Genomic DNA, 22391 nt, shown 5'->3' with positions numbered 1-22391 from the left:
CACACAGCATAGAAACCTGAGTTAATATCCATACAACAGTAATTGCAGAGGTTTTATGAGGGCCAGGGTTGATATAAAGCACCTCTAGGTGTCACTGCAACATTGTAAAATGTAGGTAAAAGAAGAGGACAAAGCTGAAGCTACGGGCTTGAACGCTCCAATTCCTGGTTACTTCTCAGTCAGCCCTTAATAAATCGTTGCATCATTAAAGAAGTCATTACCAAATGTTGATTAAACAGGGATAAACTTTTTGATAAGTGTCAGTAAGATTGTTACTGAACATTTTACTAGAATATTAAATATTCCAAGATTTGGTTTAACCTAGTTTTTAACAGCAAACACTAGGGCAGGGCAGCAGCTGATTCTTGGATGCTTCTTTGGTTTCGTCTCTGAGGTTCAGTCCTAATCTTTTCTAGGCTGTTTTTATGCCAACACTGATGCTGATTACAACCAAGATAATTTCTCTTGCTTTGCACTGGTATCAATTCAATTGGCTTTTAGAGATTAAAATTAGGAACATCATTTACAGGAAATGTGGGAGTTAGAACACAGAGTATTTGCATTTGACAAAAAAAAATTCAGGCTGCAATTTCATGAGGACCAATACAACATGTATACTGTATATATTGACTAATATGTCGATTGCCTTCTTCACAGGTCGTCAAAGAAAAGTCACATTTCAATGAAACAGAAACAAAAGAAAAGAAGCCACCAGATTCAACAGGTTAGACTATTTTTTTCTCTCATCAACTTCTAGTTCCTAAGAAATAACACAGAAATAACCATGATTTTCCTGAGCAACTCCTGTGAAGTTGCTTGAATTACATTTGTGTTCATCAGCATGAGTGAGTGAAGGGTGTGCAACTGCTCAATAAGGTACTTTGTATGAGGAATTTATTAACCTTGACTTGGCTGACAATAACTTGGAGTGAGAAAAACATTTTCTAGAGCTGGGTCTCAAAGAAAGCATTTTTGACCATGAAATCGCAATTTACAAATAAGTAGTCAGCTCTTGCTTAGGAAACAGTTGTACTGACCTTGAAAGTGGAAGAGGAAAGCAAATACCTAGTTCAAAATTCAACAGAAGTTATGCTAAGTCTGCAGCTCTACTTTTATACTGTTACTGTCTATCAGAAAAGCACTGACAGATTACTTTGTAATCCCTTATAGATGGGGACATCCAGCAGAGTCAGTCCTGCTCTCAGGAAGAAGTTGATAAGCTCAACAAGGAAAATGCGAAGAGGGAAAGTTCTGTTCTGCTTGAAGTGGATCCTCCCAAATTTCATACTGAAGAGTCAGATGAGAAAGAAGAAAGTTTGTCTTTAGAAAGCCATTACGAATATAGGAGAAACTCTTTCCAGGAATCCTTCACTCCAGAACAGAAACAGGAAGAAGATGCTGTTAATGATGCTTGTCAAAAACTAACTGTGCAGAAGACAGAGAGTGAGTCCCCAACAGATGAAGAGAAGAAGGAACATCAGGTGCCTGAAGATGCACTTGAGGAACAACAAAAGGAGAAAAAGAATGAAGGGGAGGAAAATGCTGATAAGAGTGAAAAAGGTGCTGAGGACCCACCAGCTCCTTCCCAAAAGGAAGATAAGGCAGAACAAAGTCATGATGAAGAGGTATCAGAGGGAAGGTAAGGTCTGAAACTCAAACTACGCATTCTTGGTTCAGAAAAATGTGTAGTTCAAGTTTCAAATCAAAGTGACTGATTAATATAAGTACTGGTGAAAATTTAGCCCAGTACAAAAGTGAAAAATATGTTTATGTCTCTGATCTAAGTGAAATTATATTCTTAAAAAAAGACAAGCGAACAATCCACCACATATGATATTAGCAGTGTGCTGTGGCTGTTTGCTTGGGAAATATGTAAGGAACACGGGAATTATGTTATGCTATTCTTTATCTCTGAGGAGAATTCTCCCATAGTTATGCTTATATACTGCAATGTCATATAACATAAGCAAAATAGATTAGGCTATCTGCCAATTGGGAGTTAATTTACTGCAAATTTAGTAACTTAAAGGACAACATAAAAATGTGAACATTTGCCCAGGTAATTGACCTAATAGATTTGTTTATTGCACTTCTTTCTTGGCTGAATTTAATATATAGCGTTTCAAGGATAAACAGGTTTAAGCTCTCAGGAACCTGTATGAACAAAGGGGAATTTCAATGCTCTCCCCTTGCTTTAAAGGCTAGATTCATAGCCTAATATCAAGTTCAGAAGAACTCAGGTGAGGTTTTCAGTAACTGAGAAACATTTTGCTGTCATGATTAATTTTAGGGCCATTTTTATTTCTCAATGTGAATATTAAACCTGTAAATTTTACACCATGAAACAAAATAACTTAATGTTATTTGAATGCAATATCCATGTAGGCATTTTTCAGCTATGTTTCTAAAGTTGCTCTGCTTTAAGTGTACTCTGCACTAATACCATGTTTTATCCTTGCAGGTGTAAAAGCTGCGAAAAAGGTACAGGAAATTCTAGTTCAATCCCTGGGCAGACCTGCCAGTTTGAGCATAGTGGTAGCAGTGAGCATGGAGTGCCTGAGGAAGGTCTAGTCAAAGATGACAACAAAAAGAGCAGAGTAGTTGCAGAAAGTGCTGACGGCATATGTAAAACTATAAAGAACTCTTAAAGGAAGTATCCTAAAGGGAAAGCATTGGATTCCCTTGGTATTACAATGATGAACAGAGACAGAGATCTGTAGAAAAGAATGATTTCATGATTCTAATTAGTAGGGGGAAAAGGTGTGCATGGTAGCTCAGATGGGAAACAGCTTTTCATGGACTGAATCTTAAGCTGATGAGAAATAACACGATTCTGCTTGCTTTCATAATAGACGCTTCTGGTCTGTCAGAAATTACTCAAAATTAATTTGCTTCTGCCACAACTACTCCACTAACACTATCCTGTCTCCCTCTTCTTTTAACAAAAGCTAAAATCCCTAAGTATGGAGTGGAGGGAGAAATTATATCAGGTGTGGCAAACTTGGTCTACCTGTGGAAAAGTGTTGAGAATGTGTGTTAACAGGGAATCTGCAATGCTGTGGATGTGGCATGAAAAACCAGCTTGCTCATATTCATGCCATTGTAATCTGAAGTGAGAACTGCAGGCTACAAAGTAAAGAAATACAGACTTTTGTGTAGAAGCCTGAGTGATGCTGTTGAACAGTCAGATAAATGGTGCTCAGGCACAGAACTCTGAAGCAGTACTTACCATGGTGAGGCAGAAATTTCTAATATTAGACCTCTATCTTGAAAATTTCAATGCCTATCCCTTTATATGAAATTATGGCATGTGAAGAGGTGGCCTGAAAGACTTGGAAAAATATGCGTGTGCATGTGCATACACAGGACTCAGGATGAATTTATCTGCTTTCGAAAAGGGGGGAGAGCATGGGAGGGAAACATCACAGGTTTGTGCTAGGTTTTTGTAGCAGAAAACAGGAGATAGCACACTAAAACTTTAAAATCCATAAACTCTTGTGAGCTCTGGGTGATTGCTATGGATGATGTTAAGGTTATAGTGTCTCTATTGGAGCATATTTGAGCTGTAATAGGAAATTTTTCTTGAATAGGGAGAAATCCCCACTGGTTTGCAGGAAAAGGAAAATAGAGGGTCTGTCATGGGGAACATCTTGAAGGCAAAAACTTAAACATAGTTTTGAAAAGCAGTCTGGTGTCTTTAAAATAATATTTCCTTGACCAAAGTTTGGTAATGTTTTTAGCTGAGCTTTCAGAAAGACCTTTTCTTCTGTCACTTACATACTAGTGCTGATGGAGTTTGTGTTGTTAGAGTCAAATTTTGCCTTAGGTTAGAGGTTTTCTTAGCATTTTGTGGGTCTTGGTAACGTGCAAAGACCCATACTTACAGTCATGCAATTCAAACTCTGCAGAATCCCAAGTAGGTGGCAAACTTCCAGAAGCCCCAGCTTTTCATAATTCCTTGTCCATGAACTAACTTCCTGACCATGTAAGTTATTAACACTGTCAAAAAAAAAATCTAGGTACACAGCTGGTGTCCTGGAAAAATGGACACTGACTGTGAATAAGGACAATCTACTGCCACATTAATGACCAAACTGTTCCTGCCAGCTACGTGCTGTCATGGGGTTTCTTGTTTGTGTTTTTGATCATTTTCACTGGAGAAATGAATGGTTTTAAAATTGCTCAACAAGCCTCACACAAAAAGGAGCTGGCATTCCAAACTAGAGAGCTCATATTGAAACACTGGGGCTGTAGCCCTCCCAAATGGTTGAAGAAGTATTTGTCACCTTGGTCAGCCAAAGGTCACTCTCGGGAGTATCAATCAAATGAAGAACAATGTGGGTATGAAACTGAAGTCACAAAAGCCTGCAAAAAGTCCAAATTAGGCATGGAGGGCTGGTCTCCAGCAGGGATTTTGACATCAGGATGGCAGGAAGGGCCAGCATGTGGAGGTCCAGAAAGTAACACCGAGACCTGCCAAAACTCCATAGCTGCTGCAGTGCAATGCTGGGGACTACCCCTCCTCTGTGTCCCTCTTTACCGTCTGCCATCTTTTTTTTACGGACAGAAATTCTTCAGATCAGCATATGACATATGTACTGAGCCATACTGGAAATCCCAAGTGCTGTCTGCCAGGGTGAAACTCCCTCATGTGCACGAACTCTAAATGTGATCTTTAAAGGTGATGACCACATTGTGGAAAAAGACAAGTTTTGTCAATCAGTTGAGAAGGGGATTCTTCACTGTTAACACCAAAAGCTGGGAAATAGCCTCTCTTAGCTGGGCTTGCAGGAGAGGCTATTTCTCTTCCTACTCCACTGGAGAGTTAGAGTACATACTCACCTACTAACAGTCCCTGAGGAGGAAAAAATATTTTAAAGAAACAGAGATTAGGCTGAATTGCAGAGGCCCCTTGTGAATATGAAGCTACGTTGGTATAGTCTAGTAGTCTTCACTTTGCCTCTCGCAACTATTGTACAAAGGATGACAACTTTAAAAAGGAGTCCTTGTCTTGTGGTAGTGTAACTCCCCAACAATAACCTCTTTTTATGAGTCAGAGCTTCTGAAATAAAACCCTTGTTTAATAGCAGAGAAAGACCTATCTATAAAGCTTACAGTAAGTGTATTCAGTTCTTAAATGAACTTATCTGGGGAAAAGAGGAACTAAAATATGGGATAGACAAGCACTGCATGTGACCACTCATATGCTCTCTGTCTGTTTCATCTTTTTTAGATGATACTCCTACTCCACCAGCACCATTTGATCACCGGATTGTCTCAGCCAAAAGGGTGGGGATCAGCAATTACTATAATGTCAACGAGGATGAAATTCTGGGAGGGTAAGTCAGGTGTAGTAAATCAGCTTGGAAAGCAAGGCACAAATTTACAGCCAAGTACCCTGGGAGGTGAATGGAGGCAACATGCCCCACTAGAGCTGAAGTAATGAAAGTCTAAGCTCTTTCAGTGCTTTATAGAGGGATGAAAAGAGGAGGCTGGTTTTATAGTGTGAGTGAATTTTGGCTTACTATTTGACACCAGCAGACTTGGCCTGTGTTTGGCATTGTTCATAGAGCCAGATGCCCTCAGGCTTTATGGCAGGGCTCCTAGGGTGCTGAATTACTTTACCTCAATTTACAGCCAGTGGTATTTAGAGACATACCGTAGTCTTCCTCTCTGTGAGTCTCACTCCTGAAAACACATGCTTATTTTCAGATAGATTACAAGATATTACAAGATATTACAGACAGGTGATCTGACAGGCCATGGAGTTACTTATCTCTCATGCTGACATTATTTAGGAGAGTGGGATATTGTAATTTTCATGGCAGCATACTCTTGGGTAGGACTTTGTTTCATCAAAAAACCACAACCTTCCCATGGAGGAGAACGATGTGATGGAGAGGGGCAGATGGTGCACAGAAGTGAGCCATTATCCTTACAGTATAACTTTGACTTGCTTGGGATTAGTCACTGCATGTTATGAGGTGAGCATAGCAAATCATATAAGTGGGGAAGTATCAGAGAGAACAAGGTGTGATGTTGGTGTGCCTAAGTGAGTAGTAGCAAGTACAATCTACACGATAAAATAGCAACAACAGAAAAATTGAAATGAAAGCCAGTAGGGAGAGGATAATTCATGTTTTTTTATAGTGTAGTTCACATTCACAGTTGACACCTGTACCACTGGATTATTTTTTTGCTCCTTTTTCCTAGAGGGCGATTTGGGCAAGTGCACAAATGTGAAGAGAAAGCAACAGGTCTCAAGTTGGCAGCCAAAATTATAAAAGCACAAGGTCCAAAACAGAAGGTTGGTAGAGCATGATATTAGTCTTTTGTTCCCATGTATTGCACTGTTCTTCAGCTACCCAAAAGGTCATGACCAAGTGTCTCATGAGCCATTACACTCATAAGACCTGCTGGAATACCATCAATTTTATCTCCTCTAAAACTTCTAGTAGCTTATCAAAGTACTATTTTTGGGCTGTTTTCTGATTCTTTTAAAGATTATTTTTTTTCTTTCTTTCTGTTGATAATTCTATTAATGTTTTGTTTAATGGTAGAAACATTTGTCAGGCTGATGACGTAGTGTATTCCCTCCCAAGCACACTGTAGCCTTTGCTGCAATGACTTGATGTCAGTGATGGGGATGCTGATAACAGACATGATCTGGTCACCTGACATCAACACAAATATGATGAGAAGAATTAATCTGGGCTGTTTTGCAAACCTCTTGGCCATCTGGGACTGGCTTTCACTGGAAAGATGTGCATGGCATCCTTTGTGTGACACGGGTGTCATTAAGGGCATTCAAGAGTGGGATTTGTCTCAGTTAACTGGAGTTTCTAAGCTATAGCTGTGGCCAAGCTGACCACCAAGTATCCCTTTATGGTGAATGGAGAGAGACTGACACCATCAGAGAATGATTCAGCATACATAAAATATTTGGGCTGAATGGAGGTACCAGTCTCTCTTCTCTGACTGCAAAGTTAGGTTTTGAGGACTGTCTTGGAGTTTTCTTAGCTTGATTTTGTGCATCTACAGCTGTTTGAACAAAATTCTCCTCTGCTTCTCTTTTTCCTTTACATCCCTGGGAGCCTGTCACTTGTCCATGCGGGCTCTCCTCTTCCTTTTACAGTAAATATCTTATTACTGAAACACCCCACTGAAGCTCTGAGTTCAGTCTGTTAGTTCCTATAGCTTTGACATTGACCACTTGCAAGAGCCCTGATTCTGGTTGCCACAAGAGAGAACATGAAAATAATGTAGATTTGCTTCAGACGTAACTTTCTTAGCAAGCAAGGCAACTGAAGCAGTACTCATGGTTCTTTACAGGATGAAGTAAAAAATGAAATCAATGTCATGAACCAGCTGAATCACGTGAACCTTATTCAGCTATATGATGCCTTTGAATCTAAAAATGACATTGTACTCGTCATGGAATAGTAAGTATGTTCTTTTCCTTTCTGTGTTTACTACTTTTGCTAGAATTGTCAATTTCCTTCTTGCTTTCTCCTGAAATTAGAGATGGAGCATCTAACAGGTGGAAAACAGAAATTAAATATGTTCTCATGAACAACAGAAAAAAAGGGAATTTAGGAGAAAAGTTTTCCGATGCAGCCATTTATGCATTTTTTCCAGTAGTGTGCCACATTCCTGGCGCTACAAAGCAAATGCTCCAATAGAAGATAGAGCTGTGTTACATATCTTTAATTTAGCTCTTTAATTTGTGTTGGGAAAGAAATAAACCTTTCAGACTACCTCCTATTCTGTGAGGCAAACAAGAAGACATCTAACACTGAAGAGGAGCCAGATATGGGTGCCGAGTGCCTGAAAGGAAAAACCTACTTTTTATGCTGTGTTATCAGACTAATTAGGCACAAAATATCTGCCTTAAGGTCAAGTTAAGCAGGTGCTGTCTTAAGGAAGTCAAAAAGGCCAAAACTAAAACACTGAAATGTGTGGCCAAGGGTTCAAAGTTATGTGAATTTGACTATTCTGGACATTCTCAAATAGTCCTCTGAATTTGGTCTATATGATTAACATAAGAAAAATATCTGTGCATCTATGAACAGATAAGCTGGAGGCATACTGAAATGTGAAGAGAAATTAAATAATTTTTGTTGACTTTAGGTAGTTTGAGATTGACATTTGGATCCTATCCCTCTTAAACTTAGAGGGAAGAGACCACAGATTTAAATGCAGATTCTCCATTATGTTGTTTTGGTTTTCCGTGGAACTTCATTAATTGCACTGGTACAAAATGATGACTGGAGACCACATAATATCCAAATTTCAAGACGTTCATAGTTTTCAATGGATGGGAGGAGGGACTCTTAGGCCTTGAAGAGGCTCAGACCAGTATGCATCAGAACTCAGATTTTAGAAAGTTCAGATCAGAGAGCTCATCTTACTTAACTTGACTGTGAATGATAAAAATGGTCAAGAGCGTATTTTCTGCATTAGTCTTACTGTATGGGATTGGATTTGAACTTGGTCACTGCTTTATTGTGCTTTATTGTCTTTTTCTCCTCAGTGTGGAAGGAGGAGAGTTATTTGACCGAATTATTGATGAAAACTACAATTTGACAGAGATGGATACTATCTCTTTCATAAAACAGATCTGCAAGGGAATTCAGTACATGCACCAAATGTACATTATTCATTTGGATCTCAAGGTACAGTTTTGAGATGTATGTTTTGTGCAATGACAGATGTGGAAATTCCATTCTTAATGGTAGGCCATAAAGCTTAGCAGATTCCTGTGGCAGAAACAACAAAGAGCCTTATTCTACTTTCCTTATTTCAATGCATATTTACTTTAACCACATTGAGATCAGTTAAATTACTACAGGACTAAGTAAATTAGATGAAAATTGTGGTCATATGTCATCAAGCTTCATAGTGCTTAAATTTTCCACAGACTGATTTTACAGAAAGCCAGCAGCTGACTACAAATATGTTGCTATTTTTAATTTCCGTATTTAGATCTCAAGATATTGAGCAAGTATTATTTAATTCAACTGCACAAGGTACGTGTTTTATACAGCAGCCATGGGGTGGTAATTATCCCTGTTGTTTACTATGCAGAAAGGCATGAGTGAGTGGAACTAAATTCAAGTGTCATTCAGGATCAGTGTAAGCCCACACAATTTTTTGAGGACTACACTAAACTGCTTCTGTCATGAAAAGGCATCAATAGATAGCCAGATTAAGGGGAAGTACATTAAAAAGTACTTTCTAAAATGAAAGGAATAAAAGTAGTCAGTGGTTAATGTAACAAATACAGCCTGTGTAGCTGAAAGCCCAGAGAAAGGTGGCAGATTCTCTACCATGTACTAACACAAGTACAAGTACTCTACCATCTACTTGCACATTCTGACTCTGGTCAACTGCAAATGGTCAACTGCCACCCCTTAGAAAACATTTGTTATTATTTTTCATTAAACTGTACACTTGAGCTGGCTCTTTTTCCCTTAGCCCAATTTTTTATTAAATAATGGACTTGTTCCTTACCTCTATTTAGTGCAGGAATAAAATGGGATGATGACTTTAGTTTTATGACTGGCTAGAAAGCTTCCTAGTGATCTCTAAGCTTTACAATACAATAAAAAGAAACAAGGAGTGCACAAGATGGCTTTCTCTTTGGTGAGATTTTTATAACAGCTGCTGGTTTTGGCTTGTAATAACTGAGTTAATATAGTACATCTTTAATGTTGTTAGCATACATATTATTGCAGTGGTTAAGGAAATGAGCAGATGCTTGTTGGGACCTGCTTCAGTAGCCGATTGATGACCAGACTTACTTTTCTCGTTCTCTATAAACATCCAGTTACCTAGAAACCTGTCAAACAGAAGTTCACACAGTTCTTTGGGACACATTAATTATGATCTTGAGATGGCACAGTTTTAATGTGAGGTCAAACTGCTGACAAAAATATACATATACAATCCAAGAAATTAATCCCAGAGATCTCTTTTCATGTGCTTGCCAGCTATGGCTTCTCCCTTCTGTTTTGCTTGTTCATAGATTGCTGTCAGTAACAAATGAGTTTGGGAAAGAAAGCTTGAAATTGAAAGAAAATTGTCTTGACCATAATCATACAGGACCTCAGAAACTATGGACATATGGTGTTTAAAAGTCCTACATGTAAAATGAATTAGTAATGGTGACAAAGGTTAACTAATGTTTTAAGTGTTGAGGGCTGTTTTGTTTCAAAGAGGACTCACTGAGCAATAAGACAGAGTAGCTGTAAAAGTGCTGGCAGTGAATATGGGACTGTGCTTTAGGTATTTACATTTCAAAGACAATTGGCCAAATCCTTCTCTCAGTTTCTTCTGTAAGAATTTGGAGTAATTCTTGGAAGTTAATGGATTCCTGCCAGGAAAGTGAAGAATAGCATTTGGCCCTGTGAAAATCCAGAGGTATTTAACCTGTGAATCCTACTTTTGCTAAAATACCTGGAAAAAAACCATAAAGTTGATGTGACTGGCTTAATATATTAATGTTCAATCTGACAGAATATTTGAGAACTCAGAAATGTAAAGCTGTAAGATAAATTTCAAAGCCCAAAAAATCAATTTCTTTTTAATCACTGTGAGCTTATTAAGGTCTGTAAAATCACAGTGAAAGTATCCTGAAACCCCTCCTTGGAAGTGTGCATTCCCTGTCGCCCTCCCCCTAATGAGTTCTTTATCTGAACTGCTGCCTTATGTCAAATTGAAAAGCTATGGGGAGGAAAAAGCAGTTGGAAGGCACAAAATGCATGGTTCTGGTTCTTGTGTGACAGCAAGGGGGGTATCCGTGCAGAGAGATCGGAACAAGGAGGGAAGCAAAAGGTGCTCATGAGATATTTGCACTGTTATTAGCGTCCTTCTCCCTCCAGTTTACTAAAAGCCCAGTTTTTCATACTTGTTTCAAGTGGTTTTTGTTGTTTTTTCTTTTTGTTTCTCTTGGCAGCCTGAGAATATCCTGTGCGTGAACCGAGAGGCAAATCAAATAAAAATTATTGATTTTGGATTGGCAAGAAGGTACATGCATGTGTTGTCACTAATCATAAATGAATTAGGAAACAATGAAAAAAGTATTGCATCTCTGCAATTATGTATTTGATACATAATGGTCTTCTACTCTTCTTAGGACAAATTTGTTTCTTTCAACCAGGGATATCTTTTAATACGAAATGTTTGAAGCTGAGTGAAAAAAATTTGTCCTGAGACCTTCTTTTCAGGTAGAAGGTTGAAAGAGGGCTGATTCTCACTAAGAATGCACATAAATATCTTGGAACAGCTAAAACGGACAAAACCAGGAGTACATCTTTTCTAGTCTCTTGTCTCCAGTATTAAGAGATTCTTCAAAAGAGAGTGTGAGATACCATTGTGGGCTCTTAAAATATATCCCATGCTATATCCCTTCCTAGTTTAATTAGGTGCTATAACCTCAGTGAAGGATTTACTAGTTAAGAAATTCATGCCTATGATATGGAGAAGTCCCAAAAGGATGGTAAGAGCTGCTCTGAGAAGTCCTTGAATTATGAATTTCTTCCTTTTTGTAGTAATTGCATTTTGCCTTAGTATGATACAAAGCTTGACAATACTTTTCATTCTATATATGGGTATATTTCTTTTTAGTTTGTGCCTCTGTCTGTCCTTGTTTTCCTACTGAATTTTTTGTATGGTCCTAGAATTCCTCTAAGTGCTAGACAATTGATGATGCAACTTTAATAAGAACTGTAATTAATGTCCTTTGTTAATGTTTTCATTTACTAGATATAAACCCAGGGAAAAACTTCGAGTTAATTTTGGGACTCCAGAATTTCTTGCTCCTGAAGTTGTGAATTATGAGTTTGTCTCTTTTCCTACAGACATGTGGAGTTTAGGAGTCATTGCTTATATGCTGTAAGTAGGATTCAGTATCTGCTTTGTAAACTGTTTCCTTCTTTGCTGTTATACTGGAAGAGTGAAAAACTGTGTACCCAAAATAGGAAATGTAGACTTATTTCCAAATTTCCATGTTGAGAAACCTCTCCTCTTTTCCAATTGCCATGAACTTTTCATCTTTGGTTTTTTGCACATCTCTCAAGAGTGTTTGAGCATCACACTTCCAGAGTAATGTAAGCTGCTTGGTAAATTCCCAGTGGTTAGTGCAAGAGTGGTCAGAGGGCTAGAAAATATCACCTACCATGAAAGACAGTAATGCTTGGTGTGTTAGAGGAGTGATTATTTAAACACGTAAATAGATGAGAAAATGGGAATGGTCTGCAGACCTTCTTAGAGAGTAGTATTTTGTAAGATAGGCCAGAGTGACAGAATAATCTTGGTACATTGGAGACCATGAACAGGAAGAGGGAAAGACAGGAGGACTGAACATATTCCTTTTTACTTCAGCCTCACTGGATTGTCTCCTTTTCTGGGTGATGATGACAATGAGACCCTCAACAATATCCTGGCCTGTAACTGGGATTTTGAAGATGAGGAATTTCGAGATGTTTCTGATGAGGCCAAAGATTTCATATCAAAGCTTCTCATCAAGGAAAAATGGTATATAATCCTGTATCTTTGAAATGTGTATTCCATGACATCATGACACAAGTGTGTCACTTGTGCTGCTCCATTGCAGAACTAATATGACTTAAGTTTTTTATGCCCACATACAGTATTATAATGACACCTCATTGATGTTGTTCATTGTATCCATTAAATGCTCTGAAATTACCTGAATACATCTTTGCTGAGAAACAAAAATTAATCTGCTGTCATGCTGTTCTGAAATGACAGCATTGCATGATGGCAGAGCACATGACCTGTAGCAGATAACTGCTGAATTGTAAGATTCTGGGAAAAACTGTTAATAGCATTCTGGTTTTCCTCTAGCTGGAGATTAAGTGCAACTGCTGCCTTAAAACACCCATGGTTAACAGACCACAAGCTCCACTGCAGACTCCAGGTCCCTACATTTAAATACTCTTGTGCATCTGCTGTTGCCCTCTTGTGTTGCCACATCACTTTGCTTTGACATTTTTCTTCACTTCATTTGAGTCTTTGTTGCTAATTCATTTCCTGCCACTGTGAGCCACTTGTGTCCCTTTGCTTTTTTTTTAGCTGTTATAATTTGCATGCTCACACTTCCTTATCAGTTCTTGCATGTCTGGGAGGAAATATAAGATCCTGCAATGCTGTGTGTTGCTGAGTGGATCAATTTCTTAGCAAAATGAAAGTATTTATAAAAGGAGCACTATATTACCATGTGAAAAGGATTTTCCAGCTGGGCATGATTCTTATTCCTGCTTTGAAAGCCCTTTCAGGATCCCCTGAAGACCTCCCTCAGTGCTGTTTCATCCTGTCTCTTCCAAAGAGATACCTTTCCCAACAGAGCTTGGAACTTCACCTGGTGCATACCTTTGTACTTAAGCACCTTCTTGCCCTTCAGTGGTATCCAGCTTAGTGGCCAACACAGAAGAAGTTTTGCTCAAGCAAACAATTCAGTTGGGCTGAGCTGGAGGAGCAACAAGATTTTAAATCACTTTGGTTATTTCTGTGTCAGTAATTTTTGGAGATTCACACTCTTGGTGACACCTCTGTTAGCTGTTTCTAAGTGAGTCCACTCTGTGGTTCAGTGGTTCACAAAGGGATAACTGTAAGCAGATTTCAGAATTTTTACAGCTTTTGAAGTGCAATATTCACTTCTTCCTTAGCAGGCAAAGCACATCTGTGTTAACTAAGATGACTACTGTATTGCCTGGGATGTATATGTCAAGGTGCATTTTCATATACAACCATCATTAAGAATTAATAGGTGATAGTATTAATTAACAAAATAAGGTTATTAAAATGAGAGCAAAGATTATGGTGATAATCAGCAGAGGTAGCCCTACTGATAAGGCAGTGGGATGGACTGAATAGTGTCTTGATAGCTGTCCTTGCAAGATGTTCCTGTTATAGACCAAGGATAACCAGAATTACTGTAAAATAGGATATAAAAAATAAAATAAATTAGTCGAATTTTCACTTAAATTTAGTTTTCATTCCAATGTCCCAGAACAGCAATACCCATGAGATTATTACATGATTTTTAAGTGTGTGTGCACAGTAAAAATAGGAGAGTTTGTCATGGTTAATATATCTTCAGAGGTTTTTGTAGAATATAATTTGACTCGTTTAGTTGGGCTCCAGTGAAGCTCTGATTTCTGCAATCTGGGAAACACAGTCTTTTCCAAGTGCTGCAAGAGCACAAGCTTCTGTCCTTACTATCACCAGTTTTTTTTCTCAGGAAACCCTACCCTAATGCAAACCCTACCCTAATGCAAACCTTACAGCTCATGTTGTCCTCTGTATCTTCTCCCCCAATATTTGTTTTATTCGTACTTGTGCTTTGCAAAATAGCTTAACTAAACATACTGATGTTGCAGTGTTCTTCTGCCATTACCTTAACTAGTAATAAGATATGATTGATCTTCAATTAGTGCTCCAATAATGGTATCTTTCTTTTTTTTTTCCTTAGAAAAAGGCTAAAGGTGGCTGTGTGTCTCAAGCACCCCTGGCTCAATAACCTCTCTGAAAGAGCTGCCAAACAGAAGGTTTGTTTCAGGTCCCAAATGTTCCTTCAGATGTAAAAGCTTTAGCCCCTGTGGAAGGGATCAGGGGACAGCTGAAAACCTTGTGTAGTCCAAAGTGCACGGTCCAAACTGTATTCACCACCACCATCTCTGCTGCTGTCTGGAAAGCATTCAAAATGTAAACTGGCTCTATTACTTATACCAAGTAACAGCAATGTGCAAAATAATTAATAGGTACGGAGCCATATGTGCTGCAAACCCTGGCCATTTTAGAGGGAATGGTTATGCTCCCACTGGCTCTCATGGGACAGGATTTCACCCAATAATTTTTCAGTGTTGAAAGCTTTCGGGTTTTCATGCTGTGGTTAGAAGTAGAGTTTAAAAAGAGTAGAAATATGAAAAATAATAACTTTTTAGCAGAGGCATAGGCCAGACCCTCAGGGCAGCTTGACTAACTGCAGCAAAATCAAAGCAAGGTGACCCCTAAAAGAAGCTGCTCCACACGTGCAAGGAACCAGTTCTGACAGGGCACTTACCTTCCTTTTAGCAACCCAAACAAATTTGACAGAGCATCTCGCTGTCATTTTTCCCCGGCTCCTTGTCTTTGCTCTTTCATTAACAAATAGTTCGTTAGTGGTTCTCAGGCTGGCTTGGTTGCCTTCCCTGGGGATCAAGCAGACTTAAGTCTGCTCTCTTTTTCTGTCCCTGGTCTTGGACCAGTGCATGCTCACTCAGCCACTTTGAAACTGTGCAGCCTCAGGTGGTGCAGTGTCTCCATAAACCAGTACTCCAATTCCCACAGCCACTTTCACCAACTACCACAAAAATTGGCAGCTCTGTTCAGGGACCAAGGGAACTGCTCAAAGGTTCTGGAGGCCATCTCTGGGCAACACTTGGTGGAGGGTCAAGATGTGAATTAGGCTGAGAACACACACATACACTGTAAAACCACTTCCTTTTAGTAGTGCGTCACATGTAACAACAGCATGCCAAAATAAAAGTAGTCCACCTTTCACCACTTGCCAAAGGGCAAGTTTTTAATGGTGCCATCATCCATCATCTGCTTGGTAAGACAAGTGCTATGTTGGCTTTCTTTTTGCAACAAGTATTTTTCCAGGAACATGTGGAAAACAGAGTATTGTGGGAAGTTGAAATTTTTCTTCTGACTAAGTAAGACTAGAGCAAATTTTATACAGTCTAGTGTAGTAACACAGAAGGTAATGGTCTTTACATGAGCTATTTCAGAGACATGAAGATGCCTTTTCATGATAAAGTGGAAGCCAGTAAGCACTAAGGTACCATTATTACATCACACTTGCTCTCTGAAGCAATGTAACTTCCTGACACTGTAATAGCTGAGCATCAACTTCTGGAGTAGAAATCCAGTGGGAAATTATACCTCTTTGCGATCCTCCATGTTCACCCTCACTTCACTGGTGCTGAGATAGATTCTATAATGCTTTGGTCCACTCACCTGTGTGCTTCTACACAAGAGTTTTCTAAAATAGATTTTCCAGCCCCGTTGCAAGATTGGTGTTTGTATCTGGATTTCCAATTTCAAGCCACTAACTTGTGGCAACAAACACAACAACAAAATGGTGAAAATTCTCCCTCTGCAACACAGGAAGCACTGTATTACACAATTTTCTGTTACAACCAAAGTCAACTTTAAGATAAATTGACTGTCCAACAGCAGTCAAAATTATTTTAAAATAAACTTTTAATAGCTTTGTAACATAGTAACCTACCCATGATCTAACTTGCAGGAAAATCTGGTTTTGGCTTTTGCAGTGTTATTTCCTCTGTGTGTGTTTTTCTTTTTGGAGCTTATTTGAGTTTACTTAATGAGTGGATCTAAAGCCATAGCTGTGCTTTATTTTTAAAGAATATTTTTAGCTATTTTTATCAGGCAAGTAGTATGGTTACCACATTTAACCCAAAATAATGCACTCAAGTGCCAGTTGATTTAGACCTGGCATTATAAATGCTTGCAGTGGTAACACAAATAAATTGAGAGGTTTGCAGCATGCCTTTGCATACTGTGATCTGTATGACAAGAGAGGCAAAAAAAGCAGAGTAGCTGCATTTAAAGAGACACCTCCAAGATCAATCTTTTTAATATTGTATAAAACCTTTCACAGAAAAGCTGGCTGTGAGAATCCTTTGTAAGCAAGAAGCTTCAGTGCTGCTTTCTTTTCTTTATGCACAAAGAAACCACCATGTGGTCATCCCAGAACACTTAACCAAATGAAAAAAATATACTGCTGAATTAAGTGGATTCTTGTTTTGTTTATTTTACAGAAAAGCTGCTGTGTGGTTACTGCTGCTAAGAGATTTGAAAATATCAGCAGTCTCGGTGCTTCACTCCCCTGCCATGACTGAGACTTCTACTAAATGGACCAACAGCACTTCAGTTGCAGGACAAGTCCCAGCATTGTGGAGCTGCTTCTTCTCTATTCAGCTATTAAAAGAAGGAAAGTATTTCTCCAGGTTGCAGGAATGTGTTTCTTCTGGAGCAGCACGTTCTCCATGCCTGCAAGTGCTACATTAGCTTGGTTTCATAATGAACTTTATCTAGTCTTATATCCTCATTTACTTATCAAAGGCTCCTTAAAGTTAAAATTATCATGTAAAATTGACTGTTTCTCAGCTGAGCCCAGAAGGAAATCTGTCATTATGTTATATCTCTAGCCAAGGTTCATTTGACACTGGAGTAAAATAATTAAAAAAAAAAAACAAAAAAAAATTGCAGCAAATTTAAAGCTGCCTTCTGTAGAAGGTTTGAAGTTTGTTTTTCCTGTCACACTAAAATGAGTTAAGGATTAGCTCAACCAGAGTTAAAGCCATGTTAATGAAACATCAGTGGAAGGGAGAAATGAGGCTTTCCTTGTGTATAGGTGAATTTGCTGCAACTGTGATATGGTACATTTCAGGATTTTTTAGCCTGATGAATTACTGCTCACTGTAAATACACTTGGATTAATTAAACAAGAAAGAGAACAAGGCACTATTCACTTGTACCCCTGCAGACCCTGTTCTCCAAAATGCAAGTATAATTCAGAGTTATTTTAACAGAGGGTGATTTTATATCAGCTAATCTCTTTAATGCTAATTTAACTGATTAGGACCACTGGCAAAGCGGTGAACAGGCTCAAATAAAAATCCTCTGTATTTATGAAGTTTTCTTGTCTTGCGCCCAAGCCTTTCCGATTTTTAACTATAAAAAATTGGAGTCAGAACAGCTGAATTCATCACCTGAAATTTTTTGATTATGGCTTATCATTAAGTGAATCTAAGTTGCCGAAACTCTGAAGTTAAAATAATGAGACTTACTCACTGCTGTATATGGCTTTCTTACTGCTTGTTTTCAGAACTATATAAATGCTACTACAAAACTGTAATGAGTATTTTAATTAATCATGCTGTTGTGGTGTCTTTACATTGTCTTTGCTTAATCCAGTTCTGATCAAACCGCATATTAACATAGCTATCTCTATATATTTATCTATACATTTCATATGTTTATATATTTAAGTTCTGTCTTTTTAAAAAAGGGATCAACATAAGGACAAAACAGTATTATTCATCACCACGCAATTAATTGCTTCTCACACCTTTGTCCTTTCTGGATAGCGTTACTTTTGAAATAAAAAGGGGCCCATTAATGGGACATCATGGCCATCACACTCTCTACAGCCAGTTTGATCCAATGTTTTAAAATCATTGTAGTACATCCCTTAAGACTGCTGCTGTAAATGAACTGGGCTTTTTATAGCTGTGACTTCTTAGTAATACTGATGTGTTGCACCAGAGGTTGCAAATACTGCTGTCACACCCTGACACACCATGTAACTTTTATATGATGTAGAGCACTGCCACCTTCAAGTCCTCCTCTGTAGTCTTAACTAAAGTAAACTTCGACAAGCAGAAATGGAAGTTTCTTTGGGGAAAGACTGAGCAGTCTCAAAGCAAGAAAATGAGCATATGACTTTTAGGTAGAAGCTGGGCTGCTTTTTTTTAGTCACCATTTATATTTGCCTGGTCAAAATGAATAGAAAAGTTGCCTTTCTGTTAGGGCTGGAGTTCTCACTTCTGTTATGACTGTCTTCAAGATAGTGTAGCTTTTTGTACAGTAAGCAACTCAATGATCAGACTAAAATTCAGCAAACCACTTTGGAATTACAGGATCTCATTATGCACTCTAGTGCCATTATTGTAGAATTGGATCAGGGTTTTGTTTTTCCCTTGGTAGATTTTACATGAGTAAATTGCATGTAATTTTGAATCCTATTAACTATACTAAAATAATAGTGTGACTACAGTCTTTTCTGCTTTGTTGCTCAGTTGAATTAAGAGGATTTATTATGTCTTGATATATACATCTGAGTAGTAATTAAGAGCTTAGTGCCATGAAGATCAGCCCAGTGTTGGAGTGTGTTGTACTGAGTCAACCACAAATCCTCCAGGAGCTGTAGGAAAATGTGGCCTCTGTTGAGCACATCCCCTAAGTTCATCTGTACAGTGCTCTGTCAGAAATAAGAACACATGGGAGGATAGAAGAACTGGACATACTTCCCCAACCTTGAGAATTTAGGCATGAGTTCAGGAGGGGACTCCTCAGCAATCTCTGGCTTGTGCATCCTGGCAGTGTGCTAACACAATCTAGGCATTTAACATCTATTCTTAATAACATGGACAATGGTGGTCACACTCTAGAGTCTTGTCTGCAAATTGTCCCACTGTTTCATTCTTGGAACGGCTCCTGCAGTAGGGGATGAATTTGAGGGAGGGACAGTCAGAGGAGGTTGGACTGAGCAAGTCTCTTCAGCGTCTGAAGGTGCCATTTGGTGCCCAGGGTTAAACCCAAGTGGGCCTGCAGGTGTCCAGTGGAGGAGGAAAGAATCCCAAGAGCACTTCTGCTTTTTGCTCCACAGACGCTGGATCTGCAGCACTGAGTCAAAAGGGAGGTGCATTACCTAGGGCCTTATTATCACCAAGGGTAAAAAAATCGTACTGCTGTGTAATCATCACTGCTGTGTATAGCAATGTGCCTGAGAAAAATGTCTCCAGAGATGTTCCTTTGTGTCTTGTATACACCTCAACATGAGGAGGAGCTTTTTTACATTGAGGGTGGCAGAGCACTGGAACAGGCTGCCCAGGGAGATCATGGAGTCTCCCTCTCTGGAGACATTCCAAACCCCCTTGATGTGCTCCTGTGTCACCTGCTTTAGGTGACCCTGCCTTGGCAGTGGGGTTGGACTGGATGATCTCCAGAGATCCCTTTCAACCCTAAAAATTCTGTAATTCTGTGATTCTATGATCTTTTCTGGCTCTTGTAATTTTAGTCAATAATAGCTTGAGATAGATTCTTTTTAGTGGCTTCCTAATTGTGTCTCGTTGCACTTCGAGCAGCATGGTGTTTTGTGTGTGTGCTCACATATGCAAGTTTGGTTTGGGTTCTGTTTTACTTTGCCCTACCTCTGGAAACATTCTAGGGTGAGTTGGACAGGGCTGTAAGCAACCTTATCAAGTGGGAGACCTCATTTCTCATTGTAGGAAGGTTGGACTAGATGACCTTTAAAGGTCCCATCCAACTCAAACTATTCTATGATTCTATGATTTAAATATGTTCTGTAATGACTAATAGCTAAAGCCCACTGTGTTAAATTATTTTTTTGGCACATCATTTTCTACTAGGTCATAGTAATATTAAGGCTACTAAGTTCTAATAAGTCACTTACATCTGTGTGAGTTTGCTTATAATTTTTGCTTATGTGTTTGCATTTGGAAACTGTGAATGGCTGTGCTTGTAAGCAGGTTTGGGTGTGAAAGGCACTGTTCTAGCTGCTGCTATTCCATTTAGCTCATGGACAGACAGGGATGACTGCAGGTACCTCAAGAGTAGTATAGAAACATCAGTTGTGGTGGGAGGGATGAACTGCCCAGATGCATTGCTTGTTTTGTGCATTCTTCCTGACATGTAAAAATTAAATCCTGGGAACATGACGACTATCACCTGGCACTCATAAGAATCAGGACACTGCTATTCCCACTCAGATGCAGCAAGTATACTGGATGCCAGATACACTAGAGTAGTCTAAGACTGACATCAAGATTAGAAGCAAATTTACTTGGCACAAGATGGGACACTAATGGTTTTTCAACTGCTTTTGTATGTTGTACATCCTGAAGATTATGAAATGGATAAAAACCTCTTCTGCAGAAAGATCTCCATACCATCATGTCCATGTTTGTGAACTCCTGCAGCCAGTCACTCCTCTAGGTACCCTCACAGCATAAGCAGTTGGAAACCTGGATAATCCACTCTGGAGATTACAAGAGCAGCTGGTTTTTAATTTCGTTTTTATACTCCCTCTAATGTCAGAAGCTGAATAAAGTTAAAGCCAAGCTAAATTCTTGATTCCAACCAGGAATAACAGGATAGCTCACAGAAATAAATAAGGAAAGTGCTAGATTCACCTTTTGTGATGTGAGTAGTAGAAGAGCCCAGTTTAACCAAACTGCCTTCCTGCCAAAAATATCTACTTTGCACCAGTCCTGATCAGTAAAAATAAAAAGAACCTTAATCTATTTAGCAGTGAAGAAATCTCAATCAAGAAAGTTTTGCTGCAGTGGTTAAATTGCTGCAGTAAAAGTCAAGTTATTTTAGCATTTTCAGTTTAATGCTGACACTATAAATCACTGACAGCCTCTTTCAGCAAAATGGCCCCCACCAGGAGCTGTGAGAAAAGAAAATGTTTGTCAGCTCTTCTCCACTGATAGAGACCTGGATTCTGTCCCACTGGATCCAGTGAGCAGGGCAGTTCTTAGCTTTAGGACTTTTAATATGTGGTAACGGATGCAGTTTTGCACCCAGAGTAGTGATGAATGGATGAATGAGCACCGATGCTCCAAACCCCTTCCAGGAGGATGATGCATCTTCACATACTACTTTTATCACCAATACATACTTGTTCTTGTGTCTCCTGTGAATAAAACTAAACACTGCATGAATCCGTTTAGGAATGCTAGACTGTTTCACCTTCCATGAAGGCTTGGTAGCTGAACTACTACCTACATGTTTCAGACATAGATGAAGACTGGTAGAGATAGTGCTTTGTAAATATGTTGTTTAGCTCTGTCTGTAGTTAGTGATCTCATTTAGGTGTGGCAGAACTACTGTTTGTGTACCCTACAGCAACTTCCCTTGAATTTAGAGGACAGACATGTGGCGACTAAATCATGAAGCATGTGGATTTTCATGTACCTTATCACTTTGGTTTGCATATATGGTTTTGTAGATTAACTCCTGTATCTCTGGTATGTGTTCTTTTGTGGAAACCATGAAGCAATCTTGTAAAAAGATGAATGAGGAATAAATGCTGATTTTGTTTATTCCAGGGTTTTTGTTTGCTGTATTTAATGTGCCTGTCATTTATATTAGTGACAGAAAGAAGTGTGGCCTTTTTCTCAACTGCTTTCTCTAGATATATGAAAAGTAATTTCCATTGAAACAAATGTACCTACATCAAAGGTTGACTCAGGCTCACAGTTTGTACTCACTCTTTGTAAGAAAACCTCAGCTCTCTCTGCATGTAACTGGGACCTGAGGTGCTCTTGACTGCAGTCTTGCTGGAAGTCCTTAAGACCAGGTTACTAAAGAGGAAATTAGAAATTACTGAAATTTCAGGTGTTTGGTCACTCAAGAGACCTGGTGTACTTTTCTCCCTAATTTGTCACACTTGCACCACTGGCCTATTCAGTATTGCCGTCTGGGGGCTGCACTTTAACCTTATGCCATCTAGGAGTTCATCGACTACCAAAACAGTCTGGAATCAG

General features: G+C 38.9%; 1 protein-coding gene across 1 annotated transcript in view; it reads left to right on the top strand.

Moving 5' to 3' along the window:
* The window catches only part of MYLK4 (myosin light chain kinase family member 4), a 32784-nt gene extending 10836 nt beyond the window's left edge, over positions 1 to 21948 (top strand). Inside the window, exons 2-14 of the mRNA XM_014872402.2 lie at positions 658 to 724; positions 1171 to 1639; positions 2462 to 2481; positions 5234 to 5339; positions 6214 to 6307; positions 7333 to 7442; positions 8534 to 8675; positions 10958 to 11028; positions 11767 to 11895; positions 12385 to 12537; positions 12871 to 12943; positions 14498 to 14573; positions 16854 to 21948. Of these exons, the coding sequence (XP_014727888.1) occupies positions 658 to 724; positions 1171 to 1639; positions 2462 to 2481; positions 5234 to 5339; positions 6214 to 6307; positions 7333 to 7442; positions 8534 to 8675; positions 10958 to 11028; positions 11767 to 11895; positions 12385 to 12537; positions 12871 to 12943; positions 14498 to 14545 (1482 nt within the window). The 3' untranslated portion in view covers positions 14546 to 14573; positions 16854 to 21948. The remainder of the gene's footprint in view (positions 1 to 657; positions 725 to 1170; positions 1640 to 2461; positions 2482 to 5233; positions 5340 to 6213; positions 6308 to 7332; positions 7443 to 8533; positions 8676 to 10957; positions 11029 to 11766; positions 11896 to 12384; positions 12538 to 12870; positions 12944 to 14497; positions 14574 to 16853) is intronic.
* The last annotated feature ends 443 nt before the right edge of the window (positions 21949 to 22391 follow it).

This window comes from Sturnus vulgaris, chromosome 1, assembly GCF_052056855.1.
Source record: "Sturnus vulgaris isolate bStuVul1 chromosome 1, bStuVul1.hap1, whole genome shotgun sequence".
Classification (NCBI taxonomy): Eukaryota; Metazoa; Chordata; class Aves; order Passeriformes; family Sturnidae; genus Sturnus; species Sturnus vulgaris.
This window is presented reverse-complemented; position numbering and strand designations above follow the sequence as displayed.